Source organism: Monodon monoceros, unplaced genomic scaffold, assembly GCF_005190385.1.
Source record: "Monodon monoceros isolate NGI ecotype Baffin Bay Population unplaced genomic scaffold, NGI_Narwhal_1 Super_Scaffold_12, whole genome shotgun sequence".
NCBI classification, from domain to species: domain Eukaryota; kingdom Metazoa; phylum Chordata; class Mammalia; order Artiodactyla; family Monodontidae; genus Monodon; species Monodon monoceros.
The window spans coordinates 156,554,079-156,567,804 of NW_021703768.1; the positions used below are offsets into that span (position 1 = coordinate 156,554,079).

Sequence of the window (13,726 nt, forward strand, 5' to 3'; positions counted from 1 at the left end):
GGGGCGGCTGACTGATTTGGGGAGGGGGCTCAGGCGGGCAGGGGGAGGGGGCTCCCAGGGAGGAGCTGGCGGAGGGGATGGGCTGCCATTGGTGCATCTCAGACAAAGGCGGAGGGAGGGGGTGAGGGCTGATGGGAAGGGAACAAAGAGGAAAGGGGGGCCGGTGGTGGGACGGCTCGGTCAAGAGGGCCAAGCCAGGGAGGAGACACCGGCTAGCTGGACAGAGGGAGGAGGCTGGGCTGTAGCAAGAAGGGCAGCCAGACACACAAAGAGCAAGTGGCAGTGGCGGCTCCAGGGGCGGGGGCAGGGGCCTCCGGGGGCTCTAGGGACAGAGGGCTGACCGGAGAGGCATCAGGGCCGAGCAGGTAGCTACTCCGGATCCAGCTGCTGCTGGAGGGGGTGTCCAGGCTGCAGACCCCCAGGATGACTACGGTGGGTTTGTGTCTGGCTGGCTGGCTGTCCAGCTGCTGGGGCCACCATCAGCCCGTCCATCGCTTTCTTAGAACCTTCACGGCGTTCTTATTGGCCAGCATCTGGGCCAGCTGGTAGTCTGTCCACCCAGCCTCTGGGCGGCTGTGCTCATTCAGGAGAGGGTCTTGGCTCTCCGTCCATCTGTCTGTTTGTCTCTCTCTCTCTGGCTGTGTGTCTCTGAGCCTGGTGGCATTGGACTGGTGAGTCCCCCTGCCAGTTTCAACTGTCTGGCTGTCCGTCTGTGTGTCTAAAAGCCCCACAGTGAGGGCCAGTGTCTGTCTGTGTCTTGTCTGTTGGTCAGTTCAGCTGTCTGTCTGAACACCTCTCCGACAGTTCTGTCCCTCTGTCTCCCGTTGTCCCTGCCTATGTCCGTCACTCCACCTGCCAGGCCGTCTGTCCCCCAGATTCCCTGGGCCAGCACCATCCCGCCTGCAGCAGTCCACGCCAGCCACCCCTGCCTGAGACCCAACCCAGGGCTGGAACTTAGGTCGAGGGCCGCCCCCTACCCAGACCCTCAGATCATCCCTCTCTCCTGTGGGCCCAGGCGCTGCAGGAGCTGAAGATGACGAGCTCCGTGGCGCCCTACGAGCAGCTGGTGCGGCAGGTGGAGGCCTTGAAGGCCGAGAACAGTCACCTGAGGCAGGAGCTTCGGGATAACTCAAGCCACTTGTCCAAGCTGGAGACAGAAACGTCGGGCATGAAGGTGCGAGGGGAGGCTGGGCGGAGGACGTGGACCCGGGTCACAGGGACAAACATCAGGGCGCTGGGCCCAGGGATGGGCAGGCAGGACAGGGGCATCTCACAGGGGGCTGGACCACTGACCGCTCTCTTTCCGGCCTCCATGTTCAGGAGGTCCTGAAGCACTTGCAGGGCAAGCTGGAGCAGGAGGCCCGTGTGCTGGTGTCCTCGGGGCAGACCGAGGTGCTGGAGCAGCTGAAAGGTGAGGGGCTGGCCTGGGGACCCCCCCCCCCGCACGTTGGGGCCAACCCTGGTCCGCTTCCTGAGGGAGCTGGGAGGAGGGGGCGCAGGGGGCGTGCTGACGTCAGCCTCTCCCTCTGCGCCCATCCAGCCCTGCAGATGGACATCACCAGCCTGTACAACCTCAAGTTCCAGCCCCCGGCTCTGGTCCCTGAGCCCACTGCCCGGACCCCCGAGGGAAGCCCGGTGCACAGCTCTGGGCCCTCCAAGGACAGCTTTGGGGAGCTGAGCCGGGCCACCATCCAGCTGCTGGAGGAACTGGACCGGGAACGGTGAGATGGTGGGGAACCTTGCCACAGGCAGTGGTCACAAGGCTCCACCCACATCATGAGCCCCCTTGCCCACTCCCTGCCCCATCCCCATGTGGTGCCTCAGCCCCCTTTCCTGGCCCAACTGACCTCAGCTGGAGGACAAGGGCGGGGGGGGGGTGTTCCTGGCAGAGGGGAAGGCTCCTGGGAGACGTCCCCAGGGGTCCTGGACACACAGGCGTCACCAGGGACAGGGCTGTGTCCAGTGCCAGGGCTCACAGTCAGGCCTGGAGCCAGAGAGACTCAAGGCAGCCTTTGTGGAGAAAGGGCTGCGGCCCAAGAAACCTGGGCTTGAGGCCAGAAGGAGGAGGCAGGGTCTGGGTGCCTAGCTCAGCTCAGCTGCGTTGTGTGCGGTCAGACAGGGAAGTTCTGGAGCAGCCTGGAGTTAAGTCCATGCTTTGCTGTCTGACCTCAAGCAAGAACGCTAGCCCCTGCCAGCCTCAGACTTCTGCTCTGTAAAATGGGAATAGCAGTGTCTCCTCACAGGGTGTGAAGAGGGAGACTCTACTGCACCTGGAGCAATCCGAGCCTGAAGTTTGCCCTGTGTAGGCTAGAGGGAGATTAGCCAGTGTTCGAGAGGTGTTAGAACAGCCTCCTCAGAGCCTTTCTCCGAGGACCAAAATTTACAAAGGAGTTACCTTTTTTACTTTCAAATAATTTCTGCACTCCATCCCCACCCCAGTGCCAGGGGCACCACGGGCGAGACTTTGCCACACTACCTATTAAACTTGGCACCCAGTAAGCACCCCAGAAGTGATTACGAAAGTCAGGGTAAACAAACACATGGCAACGTCTCCCGCTCCGTGAGCCCGCGTCCACCGACCGGCCCTCCGCCAGGTGTTTCCTATTGAATGAGATCGAGAAGGAGGAGAAGGAGAAGCTCTGGTATTACTCGCAGCTGCAGGGCCTATCCAAGCGCCTGGACGAACTCCCGCACGTGGAGACGGTGAGCGCGCGGAGCTGCCCGGGATTTTGCAGTGCCCCGCCCCGCCCCGCCCCGCCCATGGCGGGGGGCGGAGTGGAGCGGAGGCCCAGCCCTCGCCCGGGTATCGCCCCCCTCAACTCACCGAGGCCCACCCGCCCCTCCCAGCAGTTCTCGATGCAGATGGATCTGATCCGGCAGCAGCTGGAGTTCGAAGCCCAGCACATCCGCTCGCTGATGGAGGAGCGCTTCGGCACCTCGGACGAGATGGTGCAGCGGGCGCAGGTGCGGCTGGGGCGGAGCCTGGGCGGAGCCATACACCGGCGGGAGGATCAGAGCGCAGATATTGTTGTGGGAGGGGCGCAGATATTGTTAATGGGCGGGGTTATATGCCTGCGGGCGAATCAGAGGACAGAGACTCCTGCGGGTGGGGCCTGACGCAGGAAGCGGAGCCAGAGTTAAGAGCTGAGTGTGAGCGGAGCCGTAGGGGGCTTAGCGCAGACCCCGGCACAGAGAAGAGTCCCAGAACGATAGGGACGGGGCCACCAGTGCGAGGAACCGTGTCTGACCAAGACTTGGGCGTTGACAGTCAAATGGCGGGACCAAGTCAGAAAATAGGTGGGTCCGGAGGGATGGCCTGGGGTTTAAGTTGTGGGCGGGGCCAGAGCCTGGGCTTGAGGGTTGGACCTTGGGTGGGATCAGGAAGTGGAGTCAGATAACTGGGGGTGGGGTGGGGGTGATGAGAGTGGGTGGGCCATATCAAGGAGGAGGCGGGGTCAGAGCCCAGGGTGGGGTTTTGGCAATGGATGGGGCCAAACCAGGGACTGGGTGGAGTCAGCATGGGGCAGGATTTGGACTGGGGACGGGGCCATATTGGGAGTGTGGGCGGAGTCGGAGCCGGGTGGGATTTCCTCAGTGTGCCCTTTCTCCCACGCAGATCCGTGCTTCCCGCCTGGAGCAGATAGACAAGGAATTGCTGTCGGCACAGGACCGGGTGCAACAGACCGAGCCCCAGGTACCAGGAGGGGCGAAGTCAGAGCCCTAGTGCGTGGTGACAGCCCCAGGCAGCAGGGAGACCCCCGGGCCCTGCCCAGGGTTCAGGAATCCGTCTGCGGCCCCCGCCACATCGTCGTGGGGGTAGGGCAGGCATCAGCAGCCTGGGCGCTTTGTGGGGTGCCCCTGGGCGGAACCCGCAGGCCTGGCGTTCTCCCCACAGGCCTTGCTGGCAGTGAAGTCGATGCCGATGGATGAGGACCCAGAGGCCGAGGTCCCCACGCACCCTGAGGATGGTGCCCCTCAGCCGGGCAACAGCAAGGTGAGGGGAGTCTGGGGGGGGATGCTGAGAGGCGGGGTGGGGGCAGTGGCGGCCGGCTGGGTTGGGATACACAGTGAAGTGGGTCCTGCATCCCTGCTGCATTTGAAGGCCCCTCCCTCTCCAGGCCTCCCTAAAGCATCCCCAGGTGTGGGAGGGTCATCCTGAGTTGGAGTGAGTCGGGAGGTTGGGTTGTGGTGCGGAGCCTGGCGTGGGTGTGGATACCTGTTCTGTATATTTGAGGGGCACTCTGCACTTAGATGTAGGGGGCCACCCCTAGGAGTACTGGTGAGGCTGATGGGGTGGACATTTGGCTCTCATGGGCTGGGGGCATCTCTGCAGTGGTGTGTGTGTGTGTGTGTGTGTGTGTGTGTGTGTGTGTGTTGCTCCCCGGGAGGATGCAGGGTGAGGGTAGTGGGGTGAGCAAGAGATTCTCCTGGGCTGAAGTCATAGGACTCTCATCCGTTTAGGGGGAGTGCAGGTGGGCCCGTCTGGGGCCAGGTGAGCCAGGCGGGGCTCCCCACCCTGACATCTCCTGCCCCTCGCAGGTGGAGGTGGTCTTCTGGCTGCTGTCCATGCTGGCGACGCGTGACCAGGAGGACACGGCACGGACGCTGCTCGCCATGTCCAGCTCACCTGAGAGCTGCGTGGCCATGCGCCGCTCGGGCTGCCTGCCGCTGCTGCTGCAGATCCTGCACGGCACCGAGGCGGGGGCTGGGGGTCGCAACGGGACCCCAGGGGCGCCGGGAGCCAAGGATGCGCGCATGCGCGCCAACGCAGCGCTGCACAACATCGTCTTCTCCCAGCCGGACCAGGGTCTGGCACGCAAGGAAATGCGCGTCCTGCACGTGCTCGAGCAGATCCGTGCCTACTGTGAGACCTGCTGGGACTGGCTGCAGGCCCGGGACGGTGGGCCCGAGGGCAGCGGCGCCGGCGGCGGTGAGTGAGTGAGCAGCTTCTGTGCGCTGGGCGGCAGCCTGGGCTCCCCGGGGGCCAGGGCAGCACCACTGGCAGTAACAGCGGCCTCTGGCTTTTGCCGGGCACCTGCTCTGTGCCACGCGCCGGCTGAGGCCTCCTGGGAACCTGTGAAGACAGACTGGCAAAGGGATAGCCACAAGGTGGACGCTCAAGAAACGGTCGTTGATTGAATGGATAGATTGTAGTTAACCCTCGAAAGGCGGGGGCAGAGTTTGAGATTCCTAGCTGTTGGGGCCGCCTGCAAAGTTAGTATCAGATGCTAAGCACCAGGCGGGGTGAGGCAGGCCCCTCCCTGTTCACTTCAGAGGGGCCGATGCTCTGGGGGTGACCCCGTGCGCCCGGCGGGCAGCACTTTGTAAAGCTCCAGGTCTTGGCAGGTCTGCAGGGTGGAGACTGCAGGGAGGGGCGGGGACCCACCAGGCGACATTTCCTGCAGTGGAAGGGCTCTGACCCGGTCCCCTTGCCCACAGCCCCGGTCCCCATCGAGCCACAGATCTGCCAGGCCACCTGCGCCGTGATGAAGCTGTCCTTCGACGAGGAATACCGCCGTGCCATGAACGAGCTGGGTGAGTGCCCCTTGCCGCCCCTGCGAGCTGGAGCTACCCCCGATCTGGACGGCCTCCGGGCCTCACCCGGTGCAGGGCAGATTCTCGGCACTAGTGGTCCTGGGGCTCAGAGAACAGGGGAGAGGCCGGGAAGGCAGGAGAAAAGGTGAATCGGAGCTACTGGGTGGTCGAGGCGGAGCGACCCTGTGAAGTTTTAGGTTTGGGAGTACTGCAGCATCTTTTCCGCATAAAAGTAATCAAAACATGGGGAAAGGAAACATCAAGGGCCAAACGAGGCACTACTTCTCACCCAGCAGATGGTCAAACCACTCAAAGGTTCTGTAAGGTCTCACGTGGTCCGGCCACATAGACTCGGGCGCTCGAAACCCATTGTGGGTGTGGGGGGGAGCGCCCAGGCGCAGCCTTTCCGGGACGGGCATCTGGAGTGGCAGACATTTTACAAGAGGGCACAGGTCTGGAGTCCTTCCTCCGCCAGCCGGTCCAGGGACGGCTGGAGGTTACCAAGCTCCTTCCGAGAGGCCTGCACACTCAGTGCTATGTTGATAATTCCACGAAGATGCGATCTGCCTTTTTCACTCTCGTGCGCATGTGTGTTCAGAGGGGTTTTTCCAGGCACTCCTACTCTGAGGACCGCTGGGCTGTGCGTTCTGGGGTTAAAAGATTTCTCCGTTTTCATTTCTAGTGTGGTAAATATTTTTTGTTTATTGAAGTATAGTTGATTTACAATATTGTGTTAGTTTCAGGTGTAAAGGGATGCAGTTACATATACATTCTTTTTTCATATTCTTTTCCATTGTGGTTTATCACAGGATATTGAATATGGTTCCCTGTGCTCTACAGTAGGACCTTGTTGTGTATCTATCCTATATATAATAGTTTACATTTGCTAACCCCAACCTCCCACTCCATCCCTCCCCCCAACCCCCTCCCCCCGGCAACCATAAGTCTCTTCTCTGTGCCCATGAGTCTGTTTCTGTTTTGTAGATAAGTTCATTTGTGTCATATTTTAGATGCCACATAAAAGTGAGATTATATGGTATTTGTCTGACATACTTCACTTAGTATGATAATCTCTGGGCTCATCCATGTTGCTGCAAATGGCATTATTTCATTCTTTTTTTTAAGGCCGAGTAATATTCCATTGTATCTATATATACCACATCTTCTTTATCCACTCATCTGTCAATGGACATTTAGGTTGCTTCCATGTCCTGGCTATTGTGAATGGTGCTGCTATGAACACAGGGGCGCATGTGTCTTTTCAAATTATAGTTTTGTCCGGGTATATGCTCAGGAGTGGGATTGCAGGATCATATGGTAGCTCTATTTTTAGTTGTTTAAGGATCCTCCATACTGTTCTCCATAATGGCTGCACCAACTTACATCCCCACCAACAGTGTAGGAGGGTTCCCTTTTCTCCACACCCTCTCCAGCATTTGTTATTTGTAGACGTTTTAACGATGGCCATTCTGACGGGTGTGAGGTGGTAGCTCATGGTAGCTTTTTTTGTGTGTGTGGTAAGTGGGCCTCTCACTGTTGTGGCCTCTCCCGTTGCGGAGCACAGGCTCCGGACGCGCAGGCTCAGCGGCCATGGCTCACGGGCCCAGCCGCTCCGCGGCATGTGGGATCCTCCCGGACCGGGGCACGAACCCGTGTCCCCTGCATCGGCAGGCGGACTCTCAACCACTGCGCCACCAGGGAAGCCCTCATGGTAGTTTTGATTTGCCTTTCTCTAAGAATTAGTGATGTCGAGCATCTTTGCACGTGCCTCTTGGCCATCTGTATGTCTTCCTTGGAGAAATGTCTATTTAGGTCTTCTGCCCATTTTTCGATTGGGATGTTTGTTTTGTTGTTGGTGGCAGTATGATAAATATTGAGCTGTAACCCAAGTGAACTCTCTGGGGTCCTCAAAAAAATGTTCAGCGTGTACAGGGGTCCCGAGATGGAAATGCTGGCATGTCACTGGTGTCTGTCAGTCAGGCAAGGGATGCGTGATGAGCTGAGTGGCTCATCCAGTGAACGTGCCCCACGCACAGTTCAGTTCAACCTCTTTTTCCCTATTGTTATTTTTTTCCTTTGTGTGGGTTCCCGGGAGTGGAGTTTCCAGATTAAGAAGCAAAAAGGCTTTGGAAGCTCCCCACTCCGACTTATAATTACGTATTTAAACATTTTTAAATTTTAATTTTTTTTGGCCACGCTGCAGAGCTTATGGGATCTTAGTTCCCCAATCAGGGATTGAACCTGGGCCCTCAGCAGTGAAAGCACCGAGTCCTAACCACTGGACCGCCAGGGAATTCCCTAAACATTTTTTTAAACTGTGGTAAATTATATGTAACATAAAATTTACTGTCTTAACCATTTTTAATCTTTTCTTCCCAAACTGAAACCCTGTCCCCATTAACCACTCAGCCCCCCAGCCCCCTCCCCAGCCCCTGGCAACCACGAACCCATGCTGTGTGTCTGTGGTTCTGCCTGTTCTGGATGTTTCCCATCAATGGAATCACACACTCTGTGTCTGGCTTCTCTCTCTGAGCATTGTGTTCTCCGGGTCCGTCCATGTGGTAGCGAGGGTCAGGGCTTCACCCCTTTTCGTGGCTGAGGGACGTCCCCGTGTGTGGAGGGACACGGTGTGTTCCTCCGTCATCTGGTGATGGACACTCAGGCCGTTTCCACCTTCTGGCTGTTGTGGCTCGTGCTGCTGTGCACACACACGTACAGGTTCGCTTTGGAAGTTTGTAGGTTTGTGTTGCTAAGCCCCTTCCCCAGGGTGGTCCCCACTGGCGTGCTCTTCAGCAAAACTGCCTCACCGGTCCTGGGTCCTGAGGACGATCCTGTTGCCGAACGAGGGGGAAGGGCTGCGTGTGTTTGGGTTCCTGCAGGTTTTTTCCCTTCTGCTCCCGCTGACCATTTACTCTTTAAAAAAAATTATTTATTTGGCTGCACCAGGTCTTAGTTGCAGCATGCAGAATCTTTTTTTTTAACTAAAAAATTTTTTTTGGCTGCGTTGGGGTCTTCGTTGCTGCGCGTGGGCTTTCTCTAGTGCGGCAAGCAGGGGCTGCTCTTCGTTGTGGTGCACGGGCTGCTTCTCATTGCGGTGGCTTCTCTTGTTGCGGAGCACGGGCTCTAGGCGCACGGGCTTCAGTAGTTGTGGCACATGGGCTCAGTGGTTGTGGCTCGCGGGCTCTAGAGCGCAGGCTCAATAGTTGTGGCGTACGGGCTTAGTTCCTCCGCGGCATGTGGGATCTTCCCGGACCAGGGCTCGAACCCGTGTCCCCTGCATTGGCAGGTGGATTCTTAACCACTGCGCCACCAGGTAAGTCCCCATGCAGAATCTTTTAGTTGGGGCATGCAGGCTTTTAGTTGCAGCATGTGGGATCTAGTTCCCTGACCAGGAATCGAACCCCGGGCACCCCTTGCTTTGGAAGCATGGAATCTTAACCGCTGGACCACCAGGGAAGTCCCGACCATTTACTCTTTGTAAAGTGAGAACCCAGTTGTCCTAGTGAGTAAAGAACTGTGTGTGCAGGAACCTCCCTGGCGGTCCAGTGGTTAAGACTCCGTGCTTCCACTGCAGGGGCCGCGGGTCTGATCCCGGGTCGGGGAACTAAGATCCCACATGCTGCGTGGATGGCCAAAAAATTAAAAAAGAAAAAAAAAGGAAAAAAAAGTCGCGTGTGTGGGCCATCAGCAGTGGCTCCTGAGCACACGCCGTCTGGTCCGTCCTGGGGACGCAGCGGGGCAGCCACCAGCCCTGCCCTCAGCGGCTTGCTGGCTAATGCTTTGGGAACTTCTCATCTGGGGAGTTGGGGGCTTCCCTGAGGAAGTCACTCTTGAGCAGAAGGGGACTCAGGAAACTGGGCGAACAGTGGGGAAGAGCATCCCGGGCAGAGGGAACAGCATGTGCAAAGGCCCGGCAGCCGGACAAAGTGTGACTGGGGGCTGAGGGCAGAAAAGAGGCGGGCGTGAAGGCGCAGGGCACGCAGGGGGCTGGGCCAGCCAGGCTGCCTGGAGGAGGTGTCCTCAGAGTTGGGCTTCAAAGGTGGGCTTGAGGAGAGCAGATCGGAGGGAGGGGAGGGCGTATGGGTAGAGTGAGCTGCGCGGGCAGAGGCTGGGAGGTGGGCAGGCGGGGTGGTGAGGGGCGCCCCCCTGCCCCCAGCCCTGCCGTGTCCGCACAGGTGGGCTGCAGGCCGTGGCGGAGTTACTGCAGGTCGACTATGAGATGCACAAGATGACCCGGGACCCTCTCAACCTGGCCCTGCGCCGATACGCCGGCATGACCCTCACCAACCTAACCTTCGGGGACGTCGCCAACAAGGTGCCTGGGTGGGCCGGCGGGCGGGCCAGCATCCCCCAGGCCAAGCCCTGCTGGCCTCCTCCCCGCCTCGAAGCAGCACTGAGAGGCGGGGACAGGCGGGGAGACTGAGGCCTGGGGTCCAGGCCACCATCCTCTTGGCCCCTTTGCTGCCGCCCCTGTGGAGTGGGGGCCTCTGGGCCTGGGCAGGGTGTCTGCGCCTGCCGGAGCCTCAGTCTTCTCATCAGAGCAACAGGGCGAGTGCTCTCCCTCCGCTGTGGTGGTGAAGATGGGGTGGGGGTTGGGGTTCGAGCTCCAGCACAGAGTAGGTGCTCAGTCAACGCGGTAGGTGCCCCTGCCCCACCCCCCGCCACGGCATGACTCCCGTGTCACCCCACAGGCTGCACTGTGCGCCCGCCGGGGCTGCATGGAGGCCATCGTGGCCCAGCTGGCGTCCGAGAGTGAGGAGCTGCACCAGGTACCCGGGGGGCTGCGGTGCTGCCGGGGGTTGGGGGCAACCCTGGGCTCTGCCACCTGCCACCGTGGGGCTTGCGGGTGGGCCCTGTGAGCCACCCTGAAGCCTGGCCCGGGCCCAGACAGCCTGCCCTGCACTCGCCCAGGTGGTGTCCAGCATCCTGCGCAACCTGTCCTGGAGGGCGGACATCAACAGCAAGAAGGTGCTGAGGGAGGTGGGCAGCATGACGGCCCTGATGCAGTGCGTCCTGCGAGCCTCCAAGGTGGGCACTGGGCGGGGTGGCGGGGGCCACGGCTGCGGGGTGCCAGCCACGTGGCTGGGAGGCACCAGCAGCAGGTGGTGAGTTCGCCACCTTGGGGGGAAGTCAAGCCAGATGGACAGCCCGCCGCCTGGCAGCGGGTCCAGGCCGGGGGCTTCCAACCCAAAAGATCTTGCTGTGGCCGGTTGTGTTACTTTTTTTTTTTTTTTTTGCGGTACGCGGGCCTCTCACTGTTGTGGCCTCTCCCGTTGCGGAGCACAGGCTCCAGACGCGCAGGCTCAGCGGCCATGGCTCACGGGCCCAGCCGCTCCGCGGCATGTGGGATCTTCCCGGACCGGGGCACGAACCCGCGTCCCCTGCATTGGCAGGCGGACTCTCAACCACTGCGCCACCAGGGAAGCCCCTGGTTGTGTTACTTTTGACTTCTACTCGAAGAGGCGTTTGGGTGCCTTGTGCCGGCGCCTCGAGGGAGAGGGTGCGGGGGTGGGTGGGGCTGGGGACCCGCTGCTGACCCCCTCCTGCTCCTGCCCTGTGCCCAGGAGTCCACCCTGAAGAGCGTGCTCAGCGCCCTGTGGAACCTCTCAGCGCACAGCACGGAGAACAAGGCCGCCATCTGCCAGGTGGACGGCGCCCTGGGCTTCCTGGTCAGCACACTGACCTACAAGTGCCAGAGCAACTCGCTGGCCATCATCGAGAGTGGAGGCGGCATCCTGCGCAACGTGTCCAGCCTCATCGCCACCCGTGAGGACTACAGGTCAGCAGGGGCACGGGGGAGGGTGCTGGGCAGGTGGAGCCCAGGAGCAGCTGGCATGGGGCTGGCGGCTCCCCCTCGGCGCTGAACCACGGGGAGCCTCACCTCGTCCACCTGCGAATGGGTCGGCACGATGCATGCCCGGTCGCTGACTGTTTTTAGTATAAATACATCCCCAATATTGCCTGGGATATACTCGTACCACATTTTAAATTAACTTAGTAAAAATATACGTAGCATTCTAAGTCATATTAATAATGCTTGTTCTTTTTCAAACTATTATGCGCTAAGTAGTAAACAAAGATTATTCTTCATTAACATACATATTAACTTCTTGCTAGGTAACGTTAACACTAAGTAATACTTCTAACGTATGAAAATACGTAACCATTAAAAAGTATAAATACATCCCAAATAATGCATGGGATATACTTGCGCTAAAGACTGTACCAATTAAAATAAAACAGTATTTATTAATAATGCTAATAACAAACAATATTTAGATTTCAGTTTACTTTAAAAGTACTATCTTTAGTATAAATACATCCCAAACACTGCACGGGATATACTTGTACTAAATTGTAAATTAACATAGTAAACATATACATAATTTTCTAAATAATAATTAATAATTACTGGTTCTTTATTAAAATGTTATTCACTAAGCAACATTAATAAATAAAACAATGCTTATTCTTCATTAGCATAACTATTTATTACCTACTAGGTAACATTAATAATAAGTAATACTTCTAATGTATGAAAATACATAGCTATTAAAAAGTATAAGAATATCGCAAATATTGCGTGGGATATACTGAATTTTAAATTAAATTATTAAAAATAAAAATGCAGGGCTTCCCTGGTGGCGCAGTGATTGAGAGTCCGCCTGCCAATGCAGGGGGACGCGGGTTCATCCCCCGTTCCGGGAAGATCCCACATGCCACGGAGTGGTTGGGCCCGTGAGCCATGGCCGCTGAGCCTGTGTGTTCGGAGTCTGTGCGCTGCAACAGGAGAGGCCACAACAGTGAGAGGCCGGCAAACTGCAAAAAAAAAAAAAAAAGCAGCATTATTTTCTAAATAATAGTAAAAATGTGTTCTTTATTAAAATAAATAAAATTATTTGTAAATACTACTAATAAATAATGCTTCACATGTAGGAAAACACATAACGTTTAAAAAGCATATCCTAAATACTGCTTGTGCTAAAGACTTTATAAATTAAAATAAAACAATTTACTAATTACGCTAATAATTAACAAACAATACTTAGATTTATGTTTTCTTTTAAAAACACTATCGTTAGTATATTCCCGAATGTTGCATGGGAGACACTTGTGCTAAAGATCTTACCAAGTAAAATAAAACATTTATTTACTAGTAATGCCAATAATTAAGAAACAATACTTAGTATTTTTAAAAGCAAACAGAAATATGTCTTTACTATATCCCAAGTACCACAAGATTTAGGTGCCCTAAAATGAGTTATACTATACACTACTATACATAAAATAGGTAATCAACAGGACCTACTGTGTAGCACAGGGAACTCCAATCAAAGGTCTGTAATAACCTAAATGGGAAAAGAATCTGAAAAAGAACAGATATATGTACATGTATAATTGAATCACTTACCTGTACACCTGAAAGTAACACAACACTGTAAATCAGCTGTACTCCAATGTAAAATAAAAAGTAAAGAAATAAAATGAGATGGTTTTAATGAAATTTCATTTTAAATAATAAGTAATAGGGGCTTCCCTGGTGGCGCAGTGGTTGAGAGTCCGCCTGCCGATGCAGGGGACACAGGTTCGTGTCCCGGTCCGGGAAGATCCCACATGCCGCTGAGTGGCTGAGCCCGTGATCCATGGCCGCTGAACCTGTGTGTCTGGAGCCTGTGCTCCGCAATGGGAGAGGCCACAACAGTGAGAGGCCCGCGTACCGCAAAAAAACAAAACAAAACAAAACAAATTACTTTCTAAATAATAGTAAAAATGTGTTCTTTATTAAAATGAATAATTTGTTAATACTACTAATAAATAATGCTTCAGATGTATGAAAACACATAACTTTTAAAAAGCATATCCTAAACACTGCATGGGATGTGCTTGTGCTAAAGACTTTATCAATTAAATTAAAACAGTAATTTACTAATTATGCTAATAATTAACAAACAATACTTAGATTTTTGTTTTCTTTTAAAAACACTACCTTTAGTATATTCCCGAACGTCGCATGGGAGATACTTGTGCTAAAGATCTTACCAAGTAAAATAAAACATTTATTTACTAGTAATGCCAATAATTAAGAAACAATACTTAGTATTTTTAAAAGCAAACAGAAATGTGTCTTTAGTATACCCCAAATATCACAAGATTTAGATGCCCTAAAATGAGTTATACTATACACTACTAT

At 55.6% G+C, this 13,726-nt stretch overlaps 1 protein-coding gene across 3 annotated transcripts in view; it reads left to right on the top strand.

Moving 5' to 3' along the window:
• Positions 1-1,033: 1,033 nt before the first annotated feature.
• The window catches only part of APC2 (APC regulator of WNT signaling pathway 2), a 19,307-nt gene continuing 6,614 nt past the window's right edge, over positions 1,034-13,726 (top strand). The window contains exons 1-13 of one of the 3 annotated variants that reach the window (XM_029218419.1): positions 1,034-1,174; positions 1,321-1,411; positions 1,541-1,721; positions 2,595-2,703; positions 2,848-2,964; positions 3,617-3,694; positions 3,896-3,994; positions 4,540-4,930; positions 5,440-5,535; positions 9,711-9,850; positions 10,227-10,304; positions 10,447-10,563; positions 11,100-11,314. In XM_029218419.1, coding sequence (XP_029074252.1) covers positions 1,034-1,174; positions 1,321-1,411; positions 1,541-1,721; positions 2,595-2,703; positions 2,848-2,964; positions 3,617-3,694; positions 3,896-3,994; positions 4,540-4,930; positions 5,440-5,535; positions 9,711-9,850; positions 10,227-10,304; positions 10,447-10,563; positions 11,100-11,314 — 1,853 coding nt within the window. Of the gene's footprint in view, positions 1,175-1,320; positions 1,412-1,540; positions 1,722-2,594; positions 2,704-2,847; positions 2,965-3,113; positions 3,298-3,616; positions 3,695-3,895; positions 3,995-4,539; positions 4,931-5,439; positions 5,536-9,710; positions 9,851-10,226; positions 10,305-10,446; positions 10,564-11,099; positions 11,315-13,726 lie in introns of those variants that run through there. The other 2 variants (XM_029218420.1, XM_029218421.1) reach the window with 2 other exon arrangements.